General features: G+C 32.8%; 2 protein-coding genes across 3 annotated transcripts; both read right to left on the bottom strand.

Moving 5' to 3' along the window:
* Nucleotides 1-225: 225 nt before the first annotated feature.
* Nucleotides 226-4781, bottom strand: LOC114164002 (F-box/kelch-repeat protein At3g23880-like). 2 transcript variants are annotated; one of them, XM_028048452.1, is made up of 3 exons: nucleotides 4637-4781; nucleotides 3750-4561; nucleotides 1608-1729 (listed from the first exon to the last, which is right to left on the bottom strand). In XM_028048452.1, exons 1-2 carry the CDS (start codon nucleotides 4689-4691, stop codon nucleotides 3759-3761), a joined length of 858 nt encoding a protein of 285 aa, XP_027904253.1. In that variant the 5' UTR covers nucleotides 4692-4781; the 3' UTR covers nucleotides 1608-1729; nucleotides 3750-3758. The 2 variants fall into 2 exon arrangements, with proteins under 2 accessions (XP_027904252.1, XP_027904253.1); XM_028048451.1 differs by lacking the exon at nucleotides 4637-4781 and having other exon boundaries at nucleotides 226-1729; nucleotides 3750-4001.
* Nucleotides 4782-17205: 12424 nt separating this feature from the next.
* LOC114196197 (uncharacterized protein HI_0077) lies at nucleotides 17206-21611 on the bottom strand. Its single transcript, XM_028086762.1, has 4 exons — nucleotides 21325-21611; nucleotides 21113-21232; nucleotides 19632-19862; nucleotides 17206-17671 (listed from the first exon to the last, which is right to left on the bottom strand). Exons 1-4 carry the CDS (start codon nucleotides 21511-21513, stop codon nucleotides 17312-17314), a joined length of 900 nt encoding a protein of 299 aa, XP_027942563.1. The 5' UTR covers nucleotides 21514-21611; the 3' UTR covers nucleotides 17206-17311.
* Nucleotides 21612-21921: the final 310 nt, after the last annotated feature.

The following is a 21921-nucleotide window of genomic DNA, read 5'->3' as shown; positions in this document are numbered from 1 at the left end:
TATGCATTGATCAATACACAGATATAAAAATAAACACCTTTAAATAGGAATGGAGGCCAATATAGACAGTATTGACTTCACAACATCCTGACATGTAGATTTGAAAAAATTGGACATCACAGTTAATAGTAACATTCCATCCAGATTACATCAACAAGGTATCCACCCATCGCCCCACAATCAGGCAACATATCACGCTAGCATGCAATAAATTCACCATTAAGGTTGAGCCAAAATTCCAAAAATTTAAGTGAAAGAGTGGAAGGATACAAATGACACTAATTGACACGGTAACAACATCATGATGAAATAATCATAAAACAAAAACATAATAATGAAGTAGTAGTTTCATCATTCCGTGTATTACTTTAGTATACAAGGGGAATTCATAAATCATAATACAAAGTGAGTATTGAGAATATAGAAAAGGTACCAGCAAATGTTTCATTATTGTGTATAGTTAGTCATGTTCTTCAGTTTGCTTGCTTGCTGTTACATGGGGAATGAAAGCAGAGACTCTGTATACACAGCCACCTGAGATCGATAAGAACCTTGACTATAGGACCGATGCTCTTGCAACTGTCCCTTGCCATTATATTTTGCCAATCCAGTCCAACCATCAGTCCCAAAAATATGACCATCTTTTGTATAGCATATTGGGAAGAAGTACATAGCAGCAGGAATGTTTTCAGCAGACACAATAATAGTCTTAGTCCAAGATGACTGCACTCTGTACTCTTCCATCACCCATATCTCCACTGAATGGTCCCACTCCCCAAAACATATACTAAGCAAGTCCCCAAGCACCGCCAAATCACAACAATTAGACTCATAATCTAAAAACTCAACCGGCAAAAGTATCTCTGAGAAACTCCTTTCAGTTAGATCAAAGACAACAATGACATCCATCGATCCATTACAGCAAAAAGCCAACCAATGAATAGCACCATTCAAAAGCGACCCTTCTCTGATGCCCTTGATACCCTTAGAGGAGTTCATATAAGACAAATGGGTAGCCTCAACATCTCTCCACACATTAGTTCTGAGCGACAAAAACTCCACACGGGTGGTGGCACTACCGAGCGACATTGGATTGTGTGACGCTTTAACCACCAAATAGTCATCGGTTGATGGGTCATACCCGAAACCATAGAGAAATGTAAAAAACATGGCTTGCATCAAATTGGACTCAATAGGGGTGGAAGACAATTTTCTGTGGACACCAGTGGATGGATTCCACACCCAGAGACTTTGACAACAGTTCAGAAGTAAAAACCCTCTGCAGGAACCTATTAACTGAACATTATGATAAGTACTGGGAGGTAGAAAGTTGAGGTTTAAGGTAGAAGATGCAGAATCATCGTGAAGGGATGCATTGAAATCTATGGATCGGATTTCAAGTGCAGGAGGCGCTATGAACAAAAGTCTGCTAGAGCTTGCGGTGAGTCGTTGAAAATGTGATATTGCAAAGTGTGGATCAGAGAGAAGAGAAAGCCATGACTTACATACACATTTGAAACGAACGAGGGATTTCACTGGCAGCATCAACAGAATTCCGATTACGAGTTCCCACGGCAGAATCGCCATGTTCTTCTTTTCCATTACTCCTCTGCTACTGCTACTGCTACTCTCGCCCTTCATTTTTCCTTAGTTGACTGACTTTAGTGGACTTCTTAATCCAAACAAATTTAGATACCCAGTGGCTCTCTCATAAGATATGTATAAAACGCTGAATAAATTAATGGAATTGATTAATGAGTTTATTGACTTATTTAATACTTTAGTGTGATTCTTTTTAAAAGCATGAAGTATAAACTTCAGGTTAGGTTTTAGTTAAAAATCATAAAGATTAACATTTAAAAAAAATATAAATATTAGTGAATTTTGTTAATTTATTTTACATCTTCGTTAAAAACAACTAAAACAAGTTTTTTTAAAAAAAAAAACACAATATACAATATTAAAACTTTAAAAATTTAATGTACCAAAATGCAAACACACTACACCATCAAATGTTTAAAAGTTAGAGTCTAAACCATTCAAAATACTATCATCCAAATATCCCGATCTGTACATGAAAGAAGCATCGCGCTGTTAAAACTTGTATATTTATGTGACCAGTAGAAAGAACTTATATTTAGATGATCCAATAGAAAGATAAAAAAAAAAAAGCACTCCTGCTTTACTACCGTTTAAAATTCATATTTATGAGGGAAAATGACTTACTCGAAAGCTATTTGTTTGTAGAAATAAATGAGTTTTGTGTTTTGCAATATGAAAGTCACTTTTAAATTTTTAATAGCATAATCTGAAATTTTTTTAAATTTTACAATTCAGAAGTTATATTTCAAATTACACTAAAAAAAAGTAAGAAAAAACAAAGTATTATGAAATATGAATGCTTAGTTGAAACGAGTTTAACTTTACTTTAATCTGACATGGAACTTCAATAATATTTGAAACATGGGACACGAATAACATTCCAAATAATAGTGCAACGTTATATAATTAGGACATCATATATAATTGTTATTCATTAAGCATAAACAAAATATATGATTGCTTCATTATAGTCATCTTCAAAGATAATACTGAAACAAAAGTAAATTCATATCCAGCTCAAAGAAATTATAAAGAGATAAGAACTACAGAGTTTTTTCAAAAGGATAACACAAGTATTGAAAAGCTAATATAAGGAGTACACCAAATAGTAATAATCATTGCAAAAGAATAAAAGATACAAACACAAGAGAAAGTAAGATTATTTATAAAAGGAACATGCATACACCAAAAAAAAACAAAAAAAAAATTCAGAGCATAGACATACATCATTGTGAAATGAAACATAAAATATAGACAATATAACTCAATTATCCGGATACATGATATTAGATTCACCGAAGACATGTACTTGTAATGGTCTCTCCGACTTTGTAGAATCTCCTTTGCGCCTTAGGCTAAGAAAAAGCTTTTAGACTAGGACCTCTATTATTACCACAACTCATTCTACTATATATGAGTGTAAATGTGTATTAGAGTGTCAAGATATCTCTTTCCTTTAATTCATTCGTCAATGCATACACTACCAATTTACACAACAATAGGACGTTTCCCCATGGAGTTCCTTTCTTATCCTCAACTCATATTTGTACTACAACCATTGCAACATCAATTATATCAACCCTTTAAAAATCCCATCACTAAAATCAACCATTTGACCCCCAAAAACCAGTTGAAATGCAGCAAACAGGGTAACAGAAACCAACGTAGAGTTGGCGCTCAGGGGCACCTAAGGCGTGCCCAACACTAATGTGTCCTTTCTTTGTTCCTAACACTCTTCATCAAATTAGTGGTAATTTATGCATTAATCAATACAAAAATATAAAATAAACCCATTTGAATAGGATTGGAAGCCAATAGTATTGACCTCACAACATCTTGACATGTAGCTTAGACAAAATTGGACATCACAATTAATAGTAATGTTCCATCCAGATTACATCAACAAACAACCAGGCTACATATCACGTTAGCATGCAATAAATTCACCATTAAGGTTAAGCTCAAATTCCTGTGAAAGTGTGGAAGGATACAAAATACACTAGTGGACACAGTAACAAATCATGATGAAATAAGCGTAAAACAAAAACATAATAATGAAGTAAGTGGAATTCATAAATCATGATACAAGGTGAGTATTAAAAGAAATAGAAAAGGTACCAGAAAATATTTCATAAGCTAAGACTTACTGTTTCTGGTTACTCATCTTCTTCCGTTTGCTTGCTTGCTGTCACAGGGAATGAAAGCAATGACTCTGTATACACAGCCACCTCGAGTCCACAACGACCATCATAATAGGATCGATGCTCTGGCTGTTGTCCCCTGAAACTATATTTTGCCAATCCAGCCCAACCATCTGACCCAAAAATATCACCATCTTTTGTATAGCATATTGGGAAGAAGTGCGTATCAGCAACGAAGTGTTCAGCATACACAGCAATAGCCCTATTCCAAGATGACTGGTCTCCGTACTTTTCCATCACCCACATTTCAACTGAACTGTCCGAGTCCACAAAACTTAAACTAAGCAAATCTCCAAGCACCACCAATTCACAAGAATCAAAGTCACAGTAATTTAAAAGTTCACTCGGCAAAAGCATTTCTGAGATACTCCTTTCAGTTAAATCAAAGACAACAAGCCAACCAGTGACATTGTGTTCATCAAAGCGACAAACCAACCAATGAATAGCACCATTCAAAAGCAACCCACCTTTGTTATGCTCAAGATCGTTTATATAAGACAAATGGGTAACCTCAACATGTGTCCACACATTAGTTCTGAACGAGAAAAACTCCACACCGTTGGTTGCATGCTTTGGTTTGCATGACACTCTAACGACCAAGTAGTCATCAGTTGATGGGTCGTACCCGAAACCCTGGAGAAATGTCTTCAAATCTGACTCAATAAGAGTGGAAGGTAATTTTCTGTGGACACCAGTCGATGGATTCCACACCCAGAGACTTTGATCAGAGTTCAGAAGTAAAAACCCTCTGCAGGAACCTATTATGCAAGATCACGATGATCGTTGGGATATTGCAAAGTGTGGATCAGAAAGAAGACGAAGCCATGACTTACAGACACATTTCAAACGGACGAGGGATTTCACAGGCAACCTCAACAGAATTTCCATTACGAGTTCCCACGGCAGATCATCGTTGTCTTCTCCGCTTCCGTTGCAGTTCTGCTACTGCTACTCTCTCCCTTCATATTTCCGTTGTTCATTTCGTATTCCAAACAAATTTAAATACCCAAATAGTAGGAGACCCCTCGTATTCTCTTTTCTATATTTTTAAATTTTTAAAACAGATTTTATTATTATTATATATAAATTAATAATTTGAATGATTATTATTATTGATTAATTTATATCATGCTTAGTTTATTATTTAAATTTATATACAATGATTAATTTATTATTTAAATTTATAATTGATTTAGTTAATATTTAAATATAATATTGACAATATTGATTAGTGTTGCATAATAAAATAAAATGATTATATTATTAAAATTTATAATTAAATTTTGTATTTATATAATATATTAAAATGAAATGTATATTTGTACTAAACGAAAATATATTATGTAATACGATCTCGTAAGCATTCACTAATTATGCTTGTGTCTTTTGAAATTCTGTTGTAATCCATTTTAAACTATAAAAATAGACCTTTTTTTTATTTGACGTATTCATTTATTATAATTATTTGTAGTTATATAAGATAATAATTTTAGTGTGTTTCAATAACATAATATTATGTATTATTATTTCTGATTAATTTGTTTAATTACTAATAATATTTTTATTTATGATTTTTTATTGTATAATTTGGTGATTAACTTTATTATTAAAATAAACTTATGAAATCATATCCATCCTTTGATGATAATATAATGTCCAATGCTTCATAGTTCCGTTGTTCATTTCTAGTCCAAACAAATTTAAATATCCAATGTTTTTCAAATAAAAATTTAGAATCGGCAAATTGCTCTTAAAATCTAACAAATTATAAAATACAGTCTAATCTCACTTGTTCTTTTAATCCTTAATAATTTTAGGGTTTTGTGTGTTTAGTTTAAAATTGTTCAATTTACTACTATTGTTTCTCTGGAAATACTAATTTGATATTTAAAAAGGCGCTAAATAAATAAATTAATTTATTGACTTATTTAATATTTGGTATGATTCTTTTTAAACACATAAGTACTAAATTAGTGTTACGTTAAAAATACGTTTTAGAAAAACATTTAAATATCAGTGAATTTTGTTAATCTATTTTACATGTTTTTGTTAAAAATAACTGAAACAAGCTTTTAATAAAATATTAAATTCTACATTAAAACTTTTAAATTTAATGTACTAAAAGGCCAACACACGCAACATAAAAAGATTAACATTGTGTTTATTTAAAGGTATTTATTATTTAGAGAGAAGATGAAGGAATGATTTGATGGTAATTAAAATATTCACTTGTAAGAATTTGAGAGAAGGAGATGAAATAAACGAGAGATTCCATTATCTTTTTATCTTCTCTCATATGTTATGTGTAACATTCCAATTTCAGCAGCTTAAAACTAATAAAAATATGGAGTTTCATCATAGTTCCAAAACAGATAATCCAGTGTACCCAATATATTAATACAGTCTTACAAAAGGTATGACTATAAAAATATATCACTTATACACTTAAACTAAACTAATAAACTCTGTACTACTGACCACTGCTAAAGTTCCCACTGGAAACCTCCTCTTCAACACTAACACGATGACTCTTCATTCTCCATAAGTGTCTTTGACACTGCAACCACATATGCTCCCACCGAATAGGTGATCATCGCAAAAGGAAACATACAACACAAGACAGGAACACAAAAAGCAAGGGTAAGCTAATCTGATTAAGGAATCATGCAGTTCAATTATAAACAGAAACCACGCAATCTTTCTCATTATCACCATAATCATATAGACCACCACAACACATTTACATGACTCTAGACTCAATATCCGGATTATGTAAGCGACATCGGATCTCTTGGTGGCTTGCACCTGCGATGGTTCCCAAACTCTGCAGAGTTTGGACACAAGGGGTTATCACCCAACCACTCCCAGGGTAAGTCCCATCAACTCTATGGCGGATCGGTCCATAGACCAGGACCTCCTGCTACTCCTCCCGACGTAATCCATCATACTCTACATGAGTCTTAATGGTTACTAGGAGCGTCAGGATACCAACCAAAACTGAGTCCTTATGTCCTTACATACACTAAAACATTCCTCTTAGAATTTCCCTTGAAATCCTAGTTCAACCACTTCTTCTCATATTCCAACTTCATGCAATTTCACCGCACATATTACCAGTCATAACAATTCATGCATATCATAACTAAATTCATATTTTAACATTCAAACATAGCTTCATCCATTAGAAACAAGGAAATAACACTCAACTGCAGGGTTTCTCGCCCAAGCTAGAAGGTCTCGCCTAGGCATAAAGGCTCTCTCGCTTAGGCGAGTCATTCTCGCCTGAGCGAGGCTCAAAACAAAGAACAACCCAAACTCTGGGCGAATTCTCGCTCAGGCTAAGTTGTCTCGCTTAGACGAGAGTGACTCTCGCTCAAGCGAGACTGGCTCGCCTAGGCGAGATCTCGCGCAGAAACAGGGGATGAGTTTCTGGTGTTTTCACTCAGGCGAGAGCTGCTCGCTTAAGCGAAAATACCAGATTCCCAATCTGTTCTCACATGCAACAGTAAAGAAATCTAGCACAATCCAAGCATACACTCAATTACACAATTCAAGCACTCATACAACAATCAATCATGCAATTCAAAGTCATCATAATGATTTCTAGATGAAGTTCAAGTAAAACAGTTAGCTTCCCTTACCTGTTATCCTGTTTAGACAACTTTATAAACGTCAACGCCTTAAAAACGTCAACACCTCTAACTCCACAGGATGCTCTATCTACACATAGAAACATCACAAGAACGATCAGGACATACCGTTATGATCACTGATCAGCAGAGACTCATACTGATGATTAAAACGTCGCATGCAAGCGGAAGATGGTCTGCATGCAACAGAAAACAGAAAAAGACTAAAATAAAGAGTGAAAACTCAACTTACGCGAACGGAGAAACTGATCGGTCCAATTTGAAGAGCTCGCCGAGAGGATCAATCCTACGGTCTCGGTTCTTCAATCAGACGACCAGAGAGACAGAACCTCTAGAGAGAAGTCAAAGAACTCTAGAAAAGTGGTTTCTAGAGAGATGGTGTGTTTTAAAATAATGAAACTCGTTTATAACAATTCTATTTATACTAAAATCTTTTAATATTAAAATAATCGAGTCTCACTATTTTTAAACCACTATCACTTTTAAAACGTCATTTTCTAGGGTCTTACATTCTCCCCAACAAGAAAAATTTTCGTTCCCGAAAATTCACTCGTCAGATAGAAAGAAAACCATGCTCTCCTCATGTTCTCTACAACAACCACCTAGACATGACTAACTTAACGGTTGCAACAACTAAACTGACTGAAAACTCAGCCTCTGTGCTAAGCGATATATGTTTAACAATATAGATTGGATTAGTCACTACTTTCAAAGTAACTTTCCACCTTCCACCTTAAAACTTGAATGATCATTGACACCTAACCAACCCACTTATGTCTGATATGTTGACCCACCTTCCATATGTTCTCCACTACTTCTAGTAGGTGTTTACCAAAATGTAAAGATTTGCAACCGATCTCAACCTAGAACGCGATTGTTATCACTTCTCATTATCTAGTTTCTTCCTTGAGGTACCACTCATCTGACTTGGTCACACACAACTTCATAACATTCTTGACCACCCTATCCACCACCATCCTCATGACATCATGTTTCTCATACTGACTTTGACCAGGGCAGCAAAGTCCATAATAATGTTATCCCACTTCCAGAGTAGACCCTTCACTTGCGGCAACAATGACCCCAAATTCTGACACTTTCTCAGCATTTTATTAAACCCTTTAATCTTCAACCATCTCTCCACCAATTCTTACTCTTCATTGTCGAACCAACCACTGCAATTCTCTTTCCGCTTAAAACATATACTAGTACTTTTCCACTTCTACGGTGATAGCACAACTCAAAACCATAACTTGATTTTGCTCTCTCGTTTCCTATCCATTTCCCTCTATGCAACTCCATACTTCTAGCTGTTGATGATCACTAAACATCTTTAACAAATCTTCATAACACTGACACATCTGTTTATTTTAGAGAACTCACTACCACATCAACCACCAGGTTAAGAGTAAGATACCCCCTCTTTTTCTGTTTTCCCACTATTGATAAGTATATCCCACCATTATTCCGCTGCGTCACTCTGATCAACAACCATTTTCACATATGATGTGTTTAACCACAATAAACCGCAAAAGAATAATCAATCATTAAAGCGCCGATCATGTTTTTCTTCAACGTCTTGACGACTCTCTTCACACTTGAGAAACTTGTCACAAAACCTTGATAATAATTTGCTTGTAAAACCTTACTTAAAGTCACTCTTAGAACTTCCTTTCCCTTAACACATTTTCCACTCATCTTAACCACTTACAGTCGTAGATCTTAACATATAATTACTTCTCTTTCCAAACTTTGTTAGACTAGATTACTAACGATGATACACTGCGATTAAACCATTGCTTTTCTAAGGACTCCTCCACCTGTTGTCTTGACTCCACACTTTTAGCAAAACCATCCAATGTAAAACTATTGATACTGGTTACGTTTCATATATCAATGCCATAATGAATCCCACCGTTGGTCGGTGATTGTTCTAACATCTGTTTCATAACATAACTAAAAATGTTTCACCACTAAGATCCCTTGCATATGTTTTTCGCGGCCTTTACTAGATAAACACTCATACCGATAACACTCTGTCTTCACTTTTCAACTTGTTTCATACATTGATGCACAACCATTTACTCACCTTCTTGAAACAAGGAACATCACTTCCTATGATACCACATTCCACCAGAATGAGCTTGGAAAACAACCAAGTCACCCTTGAGATTTATGCTCCCAAACCTTGTAAAGGAAACAATTTAAGTTAACTTTGAATTTGAATCATTTGATCACCTCGAAACATACCACACGTCCAAGAAACATTTACTTGTTCGCCATAGAAGAAAAACTACTAGCTCAAACTCCAACTCTTCCTTGCAGTTAACCATGACTCATTTATCATATTGACGACACCAAGGTTTTATAATCACGAACGAAACCAAAACTCATATCCCAAACCCCACCTTCTGAATTTGATAATTTGCATTAACAACTCCAACACCAACTACCGTAGACACCATTTTAACTACTTAAGATTTTTCTTCTCTTTTCATTATTTACGGTACTCTGCCTTCTCTAGCTTTTATCGTTCCCACAAGATCAAACTTAACGGTTCACTTCTTCTCCCCACACTTGAATTTCTCTACCTCAGCCCCAAAGTCAATGCTTATGCTCATGAATTACTTTTCCTTGAAACATCTCGCTGTCTACTGAAAAGATCCAAGCATCTCCTTCTGATTATTGAACCTAATATGAAACCTTTATGCCACTTCATTCTCATCCACATATTATTTCTCTTTCTACTTAGGAAACATCATCTTACCTAACTGATCCGCAAACTCTGATATGTCTTAACCTCCCACTAGGGATTTGTCGTCTTTTTACACTTCACGATCTTTATCTTTATTAGCTTGCTCGATGCCAACCAATCTCATTATTTTCTGTAACCTAGGATCTACCAACTGTTTCTCTTCCACCAATCCAATAAAGCACTAGATATGGTCTTACGACTATATCTAATGACACTTCTCCTAACATTGCATGTATCTGGATAACTCTGAACCTCAGAATTGCCATGATGTAGAACCAAGTTAATTTTCCCAAACATTGTTGCGCTGGCATACACTGATATCTTCAATATTTCTAACCTTTGAACTCAACTCCTTTTGGAAAACTTGTGATATTTGATCTCGTGAGCCTGCCCTTGAAGCTTCCTTAGTCTAAACATTGATGCTAAATTTTAACCTCTTCATCCAGTCTACTAACCCAAAGCTTAACTTTCCTCGCTCATCGATCTACTTCATACAACAAACCTATATCCTTGAGACAAAAAGTTATCTCAAAAGCTATATCCAACCCTCACAAAGGTAAGCAGGTCAAGTTGACGTTGAATCTGCATTCCTCTATCACTATAAACACTAAACGCAAACCACAGAGGTGCAACAAAACAAACATGGGCAAAACTCTAGCATCTATTGATAGCCAAAACTTTTCTCTACCTCTCTTATTTTCTCAAACCAGTAAAATTAAGAAAGGAAAATAATCTTTGATCTAGTCATGAGTGTGCACTCTCATTACTTTATCAAGACGTTTTCTGTTCTTAATACTTTCGGTTTCAAAGACAAACTCTACTAAACTCGAACTCCAACACAAAAAAAGACATGACAAACCCACAACCCTCAGGTCATCCTAAGGACGAACTGCTCTGATACCATAAATGTAACATCCCAATTTCAGCAGCTTAAAACTAATAAAAATAGGGAGTTTCATCATAGTTCCAAAACAGATAATCCAGTGTACCCAATATATTAATACAGTCTTACAAAAGGTATGACTATAAAAATATATCACTTATACACTTAAACTAAACTAATAAACTCTGTACTACTGACCATTGTTAAAGTTCCCACTGGAAACCTCCTCTTCAACACTAACACGATGGCTCTTCATTCTCCATAAGTGCCTTTGACACTGCAACCACATCTGCTCCCACCGAATAGGTGATCATCGCAAAAGGAAACATACAACACAAGACAGGAACACAAAAAGCAAGGGTAAGCTAATCTGATTAAGGAATCATGCAGTTCAATTATAAACAGAAACCACGCAATCTTTCTCATTATCACCAGAATCATATAGACCACCACAACACATTTACATGACTCTAGACTCAATATCCGGATTATGTAAGCGACATCGGATCTCTTGGTGGCTTGCACCTGCGATGGTTCCCAAACTCTGCAGAGTTTGGACACAAGGGGTTATCACCCAACCACTCCCAGGGTAAGTCCCATCAACTCTATGGCGGATCGGGTCTATAGACCAGGACCTCCTGCTACTCCTCCCGACGTAATCCATCATACTCTACATGAGTCTTAATGGTTACTAGGAGCGTCAGGATACCAACCAAAACTGAGTCCTTATGTCCTTACATACACTAAAACATTCCTCTTAGAATTTCCCTTGAAATCCTAGTTCAACCACTTCTTCTCATATTCCAACTTCATGCAATTTCACCGCACATATTACCAGTCATAACAATTCATGCATATCATAACTAAGTTCATATTTTAACATTCAAACATAGCTTCATCCATTAGAAACAAGGAAATAACACTCAACTGCAGGGTTTCTCGCCCAAGCTAGAAGGTCTCGCCTAGGCATAAAGGCTCTCTCGCTTAGGCGAGTCATTCTCGCCTGAGCGAGGCTCAAAACAAAGAACAACCCAAACTCTGGGCGAATTCTCGCTCAGGCTAAGTTGTCTCGCTTAGACGAGAGTGACTCTCGCTCAAGCGAGACTGGCTCGCCTAGGCGAGATCTCGCGCAAAAACAGGGGATGAGTTTCTGGTGTTTTCGCTCAGGTGAGAGCTGTTCGCTTAAGCGAAAATACCAGATTCCCAATCTGTTCTCATATGCAACAGTAAAGAAATCTAGCACAATCCAAGCATACACTCAATTACACAATTCAAGCACTTATACAACAATCAATCATGCAATTCAAAGTCATCATAATGATTTCTAGATGAAGTTCAAGTAAAACAGTTAGCTTCCCTTACCTGTTATCCTGTTTAGACAACTTTATAAACGTCAACGCCTTAAAAACGTCAACACCTCTAACTCCACAGGATGCTCTATCTACACATAGAAACATCACAAGAACGATCAGGACATACCGTTATGATCACTGATCAGCAGAGACTCATACTGATGATTAAAACGTCGCATGCAAGCGGAAGAGGGTCTGCATGCAACAGAAAACAGAAAAAGACTAAAATAAAGAGCGAAAACTCAACTTACGCGAACGGAGAAACTGATCGGTCCAATTTGAAGAGCTCGCCGAGAGGATCAATCCTACGGTCTCGGTTCTTCAATCAGACGACCAGAGAGACAAAACCTCTAGAGAGAAGTCAGAGAACTCTAGAAAAATGGTTTCTAGAGAGATGGTGTGTTTTAAAATAATGAAACTTGTTTATAACAATTCTATTTATACTAAAATCTTTTAATATTAAAATAATCGAGTCTCACTATTTTTAAACCACTATCACTTTTAAAACGCCATTTTCTAGGGTCTTACATCATGATCGAATATAACACATATCTAAATATTACAATTCGTCTTATTAAAAAATATAGATATGACAATTCATTTTATATTTAAAATATATAGAATGTTATTATAATTTGTTTTAAAATGAAAATTTTATCAATAAATATTATCTAAATTGAATATGCTAAATAGATTAAACTCAATATATAAAATAAATAGAGAAACTATAGTTATAAATAATTTAATAAATAAAAATTGTAAATTGGTATTTATTATTTATTGCCTAAAAATTGAAATAGTGTAAATTTTATCTCTTCCATAAACATTATCCGTAAATAAGACAGTTTCTATATCTAGTTCATATAAATTTTTCAACGTCATCAAAGACATCCCATGTAATATAGTTTATATTTTTTAAACTACTGTACTATTTTATTAGTTGTAGAAAATTTGTCATCAAAAATTTAAAATTTAACTTGTTTCTTATTATAAGTTATTTGTATTTATTGTAATCATTATTTGAAAATTTAATTTAAATATTAAATAATAAATAATAAATCTAAAAAAACCATTGAAATCTATTTTTATTCTTGTTGTTAATATTAAAGAAAGAAGTACTTTAAAATATGAAATAAAAACTTGTTAATAAATCGAATTAAAGGAAACGTGATTAATAAATTTATTTAAATTTATATGTACGCAGTTTGATAGGTCATTGGGTTGGTTTGTTAGTCTTGCATCGAGTTGTTATAAAGGATAGTATACGAAGAATGGAATGAAATCTGCGTGATTAATAAATTTATTTAAATTTATTTATATTTATACAGTTTGTTAGGTCATTGGGTTGATTTGTTAATATTGCATTGAGTCGTTATAGAAACAGTATACGAATAATTGAATGAAATCTGCATTCATATACCGCTAACAAGGTTATTTATATTAATTATATAAATCATTTTGTTTCATAGTTATAATAATAATAATAATAATAATAATATAAAAATATGATTTTAAAATTATGCTTATAAATATTTATTAAAATATATATATATATATATATATATATATATATATATATAATAAATATTGTATTTTATTATATTTTTATTAAAATAATTATTTTTTCAATTTATTTATTAAATATTTTTTATAAAATAAATCTAACTTATCTAATTATAATTTTAGATTACTTTCAATATTAAAGACATTTTAGTAATTTTGTTTCTTTTTCAATTAAACTTAATTTTTAATCTATTACATCAATCAAATTTCTCTCAAATTTTTACACCTTTTATTTACAAATCAACTCATTTTCACCTCAAAATAGTGAATAATATAAACTTTACCCTCTAATCTACTCAAATTCATCATGTCCTCTCTCCTAAATCAACCTTGTTTGGAAAATGGATGTGAAGGAGAATAAGTGAATGAATTTGTAGGGATCGAGAGATGATTGTGTTATTGTTTGAAGTAAGGGATAAATGATTTAATTTGAAAATTGATTTGGGATGAAAGGTTGTAAAAGTTAGTGTACGACTTTATGGTTATAACTATTGAAAAAATGTTTTAATACATAAAAGTAGGTGATTACCATTTTATCGTTGCTCATAAATGTGGTATAAATTTAAATTAAATAGTTGAAATGATACGAAATTTAAATGAAAACTCATATTTCTAATTAAAAATAAAGTTAAAATTAGGAAGATGTAAAATTAAAATTAGTTGGGAATTTCAGGGAAAAAAATTTAAATACATCTTCTTGCTTGTGGTTATTGTACATGCTTAAGGAATTATGGATGACAAATAAATTTATTTTTGTGTATTGTCCGAACTCGTTCCTGTTTTGATGAGGAATCCCTTGACTGAGTATTGGAAATCCCCGACTTTTTTAATTTGGTATGACATGTACATATCCGTCATGTCCTCGTTCCCATAACTCACCATAATACTCGTCCCCGGCATATCACCATTCCGTTTAAATTATTAAAATATTCACGATTATATATATATATATATATATATATATATATATATTATTAGACACTTTCTATTTTTTATTTCTTCTAATTTTTTTATTTGTCATGAAATTTATTTGCATCTCTAATATATTTTTCATCTTATCATGACCTTTATGTAATTATGTTTAAATAATGTATGTCAATTAATTGTTTTCTATGTCTCACATTTAAATATTTTTATTTATCATATATTTTCCTTTCCCATAAGAGTGTTTAACATTCTCAGTTTAAGTGTTCAATAGCATAAACATTTCACCTATTAGGTAATATAAAAAAATTATCTTCTTTGCTTTATTATTAATTTTGTTTCATTTGATAAACTATTTTGTTTCGCTAAAATAATTTTCATCATTTCTCAATCATTGACTCTTGACGATGTTTATATTTAAAAAGTTTTGTTAGAGATATAAGTTATTTTTCATCTTGTTATATCCTTTATTGTACATTTGTTTTCCTTTGTCCGATTTCATTCAATAATCTTTTCAATTGTTTCTAAGACACATTTGATAATTTTTTAATATTTTTATTTGGTTTTTATTCTTATAAGGTATAATACTATTTTGATATATTTTATATAATTTTTTTTTGTAACTCATTATTAATAATACTATAATTTTGTCATTATAATTGTATAAGTAAATTTTATTTACTACAACATAAAAATCTAATGTAGTTGCCATTATTTTTTTATCACCATCCAACATTAATTGAAGTTCAAAAGATACAAAATTTATGTTAAAATTTTATTATTATTAGTTTAATATTTGTTATTTGTGTGATTTTGATCAAGTGATGTTTATATTCCTTTATATATATATATATATATATATATATATATATATATATATATTTAAATATTTTTAAATTTTATCAACTAGGATCCATTATTAATGTTTACAAATTTAATAAATGTTTTGGTACTCATGAAGTTTTATTTGGTATTGTAATTTGAAATGTATACAATTATAATTTATTTATAAATATATGATATCGAATAAACAATCATCCTCTTACTATTAAATATTTAATAATAGTATGTTTCCTTTATCGTAATTTTTTATTATATTATAAAAATTAATTAATTAATATTGAAATAATAAGAGAATAAGTACAAATATTGGTACGAGAATATATCTATTATCCGGGAATGAGGATAACACACAAATTTAATACCCGTTAGATTGTTAGATTTAGGTACAAGGATGATTATTTTCTACAAAAATAGGTATGAGAGAGTGAAACTTATTCCCGTCCCTATCCAGTGCCATCCGTGTAAGGAATATGTTGTCAAGCTTTAATTCAATTTGTTACAATAACATATCAACTTTGTATTTACTTAATTTTAGGATTTAATACTATATAATATCAAAGTTGATATGTTATTATAACAAATTGAAAATAACTTATTCGTGTCTCATATGTTTCAAATATTATTGAAGTTCCATGTAAGATTAAAGTACAATTAAACTCATTCCAACAAGCATTTATATTTCATTATACTTTTTAATTTTGTTTTGGGATAAAAGCATCTAAATTTTACATTTGTTTTTGAGTAAATTCAATTCATTTTTTTATATGATGTTTATTTTGTAGTTGTAGATATAGAATCATTTATTTCAGAATTCTATAAATCATACTAAAAGTGTTAAGAAATGGAAAATAAAATAACAAAAATAATATTTTGACAAACAAATTATTGACAAAGTTGACAAAGTTATTAAATATAATAATTTTTTATTTTTTTATAAAAGTTACAAACATAAAATAATAAAATTTTAGGGTTCTTTTGATAAAAAATAATTGTTTGTCAAAGTTTGTCGTATTAAATTTTATTAAAATATCATTTTTCATAAAATAAAACGAATCATACAATGGAAAAATGGTATTTGTCGACCCGAAAGAAAGTGATAAATTTTGTGAATATATATATATATATATATATATATATATATATATATATATATATATATATATTTTAAAACTTTTAAAATCACGAACTCATTTAAACATAAAAAATTAAAGAGTTAGATTCTAAACCAATAATGCTCTTAAAGCTTTTATGTTTAGTTGATCAAAAGAAAAAGAAAAAAAAAATCCAGTCCATAGTTCAGTTCTTGGCTCAAGTTTTGACTGATAACCTTGCTGTTTAAAATTCATATAAGTTGTTTAACATTTTTAGTATAGACCTTAATTTTATGACTTTGGCCAGTAACATGGGTCTTTTGGGAAATAAATGGAAAATATTTAAAATATGAAACAAAAAAGACCCAAAACTGCTGTTGTATGTGTTACATTTGCCATGTATGAAGCTAGGATACTGCCAGTTAAATAAAAGATATCAATTATTTGCTATTGGATGGTATCAACCTCTTTAACAGCAAGTGGTTCATACCACTGGGGACCAAATCCAGCTGCTTTTCTCGCAGCCTCATTAAATGGTGGTTTTAAGGGTCCTCTAAAATATGCTCTCACTATTGCATGAAACTTTGTTATCACTTCATGTTCTTCATCTTTACTTTCACTTTGCTCTTCTTGCTCTGAGGTTGAATTCATAGACCTCTGGCATAGATACTTGAACCACTTCACTCCAGCAGCACAATGTGTAATCTCTTCCGGATAAACTACACTTTCTAGTAAATCTGCTGTAGTGTTATCACCGCTGTTGCGAAAACGTGAGATTGTTGTAGGCAGCACATCAAGTCCTCTGGCCTGTTTCATACTCAATCAGGGGTATATTTAAATAAAAGCAATAGCACAACTTTTATGTAACGATCAAATTTGGATTGTCTGATGAATTTCTCTATACTGTTTAAGATTTTTAAGATATTAATATAATGTATTTTTAATGCTTAATAGAGGACAGAACAATAAAATCCAGTAGAGAATCTGGACTCAGAATAATAATCGTGTGAGTGACAATGCTTCAAAATAATATAAACATTCTGTCATGTTTTGGGATGTATAGAAATTGAGGGAGGGAGGTTGCCTCACTATGAGGTTTATGCCCCAAGCAATAGTGGCACTAATATGTGATCTACTATTAGAAGTTCACATCTAAGAGCTTTTTGTCAGAAAATTGTTGGAGAAAATTGTTGGATCCTCATTAGTTGACCCACAAACAATAGCTTGTGATGATCACTACATGAGCAGAGTTCATTGCAAGAGTTTTACTATAATAGCAATTTAACTTCTTACAGTTTTATTATGAAATTGCAGTATTTTTCCCTCATCAAATGATAAGGCTGGAAAACCTCCAAGAAATAGGTAACTTCAGACATGAGAACAGATGGAAATTTTTATATGCAGCAGTACTTGGTATAATGTACTGATTTGAATGTAGACAAGTGAATCCATTCAAGCCATCAAAACTGTGAAAACTAAACTCTGGCACAGAAGATTAGAGTTTTCAGATGCTAATCAAGTTGATTATCATATTGAATAATTGCAAGATTTTCCTAACTATAATAACTGTAAACAACTTTTTAAAGAAACAATAAAATTATTTGTAGAGCATCTGAAAACAATAAAATAGTTATTTTAGCACCAAAACCATGTAAGAAAACTGGTTCGGGTTGGTTTTCACAAAGTTAACATATGAAGTCAATTTCATAAAGAAACAATAACTCTGTCTTCATGGAGGAGAAGGACGAAGGAAACTACAACGACCTCATTAAAATAAGAAAGCCAAAAACGAGACAAAAAATTGTTAAAAATTTCCTGTTTTTGCACTTGCTACGTGGACACTTTAAAACAAGAAAACACACCATGCGTATAGTTAAAGCTTATGTAATTAAAAAATTGCTCCAGGTCCCCGGAGACAAGTGACATCCCACCACAAAGTAGTACTAAAATAATTGTGAAAAGTCTAACGTACCATACAGTTGACAAAATGACTTGAATGAAAAAATGGTTGTAGCTTCAACTTTTCAAGCTTAAACAAAAGAGATAAAAACTTTCCTAAAATTTGCCTTTGCACTTTTCCTATAAAAATATAATTGTCACTTCGATCAGAAAACTTTGCTCTTCAGTTCTCCACGAGGGAAGCATTTCACAAATAGTAGTTAGTAGTAACTACAGTCGGCAGGATGGGAGAAACTCACCTCTCGCTTCAAGTATTAGGAAATTTATTTGCAAAATTACATGTGTTCAATTGCAGTTCTGTTTTTTAAGAACTATTTTGTAGAGCAATTTTCAAAAACTTACTTTTTGAGAGGGGATGAATGAGAGAAAGTGGAGAAAAGGACGAGACAGGACAATGAAAAATTAGTGGCAGAAAACTGAAATTAAAAAAGTCAAAATGACTTTGAAATATTTGGATTTTTATTTTAAAAATTGAAAAAAGAAATATTATTTTTGAAACATATTTCAAAAACTACTCTTATTAAACATGTGTTTTTGCTTTCCAAAACAGAAAATGGTCATTAAAAAAAAAACACTCCACATGTTCAGATTTTCTTTTGTAAGAAAACGAAGATTGTGACAGGCACAAAACTTGCAAGGATTGCTAAAGCACTCTGCAACCCCACCCCCCAAAAAAACACAATCCATGAGTCCTGCATTAGTGAGCAACCCTCTTGATTTCCACAAGTGATACAAGATTAATGAGCTCAATTCATCATGAACATAAGCAATCCCATAAATTACAATGGCAAATAACTCAAAGACACACCTCATGGACACAATGTTCAATGGCTAATCGTGCTAACAAATCCTTGCAAGTAGCAGTGGCAGAATCCCAAAGGCCATCATGAGCTGGTAATGCTCCATAATAAGAACCAAGCTCCTCAAGTCGTGCAGCAAGAAGAGTGAAGTGCCGCCCTTCATCCTGTGCTACCTTCACAAAATCTGTAAAGAACTCTCTAGGCATTGATTCTTGCTTGCCAAAACGTGCTATTATATCCTGCATGAATGTATCATGCATAAAGATATTTGCCAATAAATGTTGGAGGTGGCATATGAAAAAACTAAACTTCTTCCAAACAAACATTAAAACACATTGCAACGAGGGCCAATTAAAGTTTAGTTCAAGCCTCAAGAGTGATGAGTGTGATCCTAATACTGAAATCAATAAATGACTATTTTATCTTTATTAACTTTTCCTTAAATATAGATAAATCTGTTCTCCAATTCTCTTATCCGCCAACACTATCATCATTCCATTTCCAGCCACCATTAAAATCCCAAACGATTTCACAAAACCCAACACTTTAATCATAAATTTCCACTTATACCTTGTCAATCTTTCTCACAGTAAGGCAAGTTTAAAACGACAAAATTGAACTAACCTACCTTGAGTTCTCATTAAACGACATTCACATCTACTCTGCTTTGTTAAAAAACACTCGCCTCCCCTAACATAGAATCAAAGAGGATCCCTCTAAAATTCGTGTATTCTTCATCCATATAGCCCAAATACCAATCTCTTCTCCAAAAATAACAAAACATGCAATGAAATGAAAATTCGGGATAAACATAGAGAAAGAACAGTCACTTTACTAAAAATGCATAGAATGAGTGAAAGAATGCACTGTTGTAAAAGAAGTCTTGTGGTGTCTATCATTAGCGAGACTTTAGGAGAGGTAGGTGTAGTTTTCTCTAAAACAATTCCGTCCAAATAAAACATTTCCTCGTCTTCTCTTCACAAACAAGTAATCTAGTGTTTCTGTGAATCATTTTTTCATTATTATTATCTTCTTTATAACTTTTTTCTTTCTGCAAACTAATTTTCTGGGGTTGAAATCAATGGATCTCACTTCCTTTAAAGTGAACAATTTATTTTAGATGACTAAACAAAGTAATCTCAATAGTTAATGAGAAAATATATGTCTGTTAAAATAATGATTTTCTCACCAACGATAATATAATTATTTTACCCTCCTTTGCTTTAGAAGAGCCAAATATATAACATTAGAATTAAAGAGTTACAACTCATTCTGTTCAATCATTTTTCAAAAACATGGAATGGGATATTTGCTTGATTCCATCTTAGAACATACAATCATTCTATTCCAATTTTCCCGCCTAATTATATTCTTATCCATTCCACTATCAGCAACCAATTCAAATATACCCAAAAATAAAGTATTCCATGGAAGCAGACCATTTAAGCGCAAGTGAAGTTAAAGAATACAATTAACAATCCACAAATACCCAAGACAAGTCAATGGCCCAGCTTTCAGTGTGAGTGAGGCTATGAACAATGGCTATTCTGCTCTGCAAGCTTCCCGCTTTGCCCAGCTTCGGCATCAGACTCGGCGCCACCAACTTCACCTGCCAACACAATATCTATGCACGTAAGTGAAAGTGAGGCATTTTGTCGAACACCAGAGAATGGAAGAAGGTGAGAGTAGAATGGTGCAGACAGAAGATAGCCTTGCGGGGCGATCAGGGAGCGTAAGGTGGTCGCCGGCAGAAGGGTCGTAGGGTTCCGCCATGGCTCCATTGAGCCAACGCGTAGCCACCGAGTCGCCGAGTCGGGCCTTCTCGAAGGGGTCGGCGGTGTTGAGAACTCGGAGCGCCGCTTCCACTAAGGTTTCTTGGTTGGGGACCATATCTTCCCCTGATGTCAAATTCTAAGCATCTGTTTCTTTAATAAATCTCTGTTATTGTAAAGATCAAAAAACAGGGTTGAGTACAATAATGGGTGTCATTTCTTGTCGTATGGTTCTTGTCGGTGTAAAAGACAACAAAAAATTTTAGGTTTAAATAATATTTGAATATCTGTTTTGTTCAATTGGTCATTTTTTTCTTGGGTTAATTATGTTTTTTTATTTCTTAAGTATGAGTAATTTTTGGTTTTAGTCACACACGTAATGTTTGATCATATTCAGTCTTTCATGTTTTAAGTCTAATGGAATTGGTCCCAATTTTAAACTCCGTTAATTTAAATTCACACGTGTCTAACGGATGGCCACGTAAGGATCCGTTTTCAACTGAGAGGAATTGATGAACAACATGTG

The sequence above is a fragment of the Vigna unguiculata genome, chromosome 9 (genome assembly GCF_004118075.2).
Source record: "Vigna unguiculata cultivar IT97K-499-35 chromosome 9, ASM411807v1, whole genome shotgun sequence".
In the NCBI taxonomy this organism is placed as follows: domain Eukaryota; kingdom Viridiplantae; phylum Streptophyta; class Magnoliopsida; order Fabales; family Fabaceae; genus Vigna; species Vigna unguiculata.
This window is presented reverse-complemented; position numbering and strand designations above follow the sequence as displayed.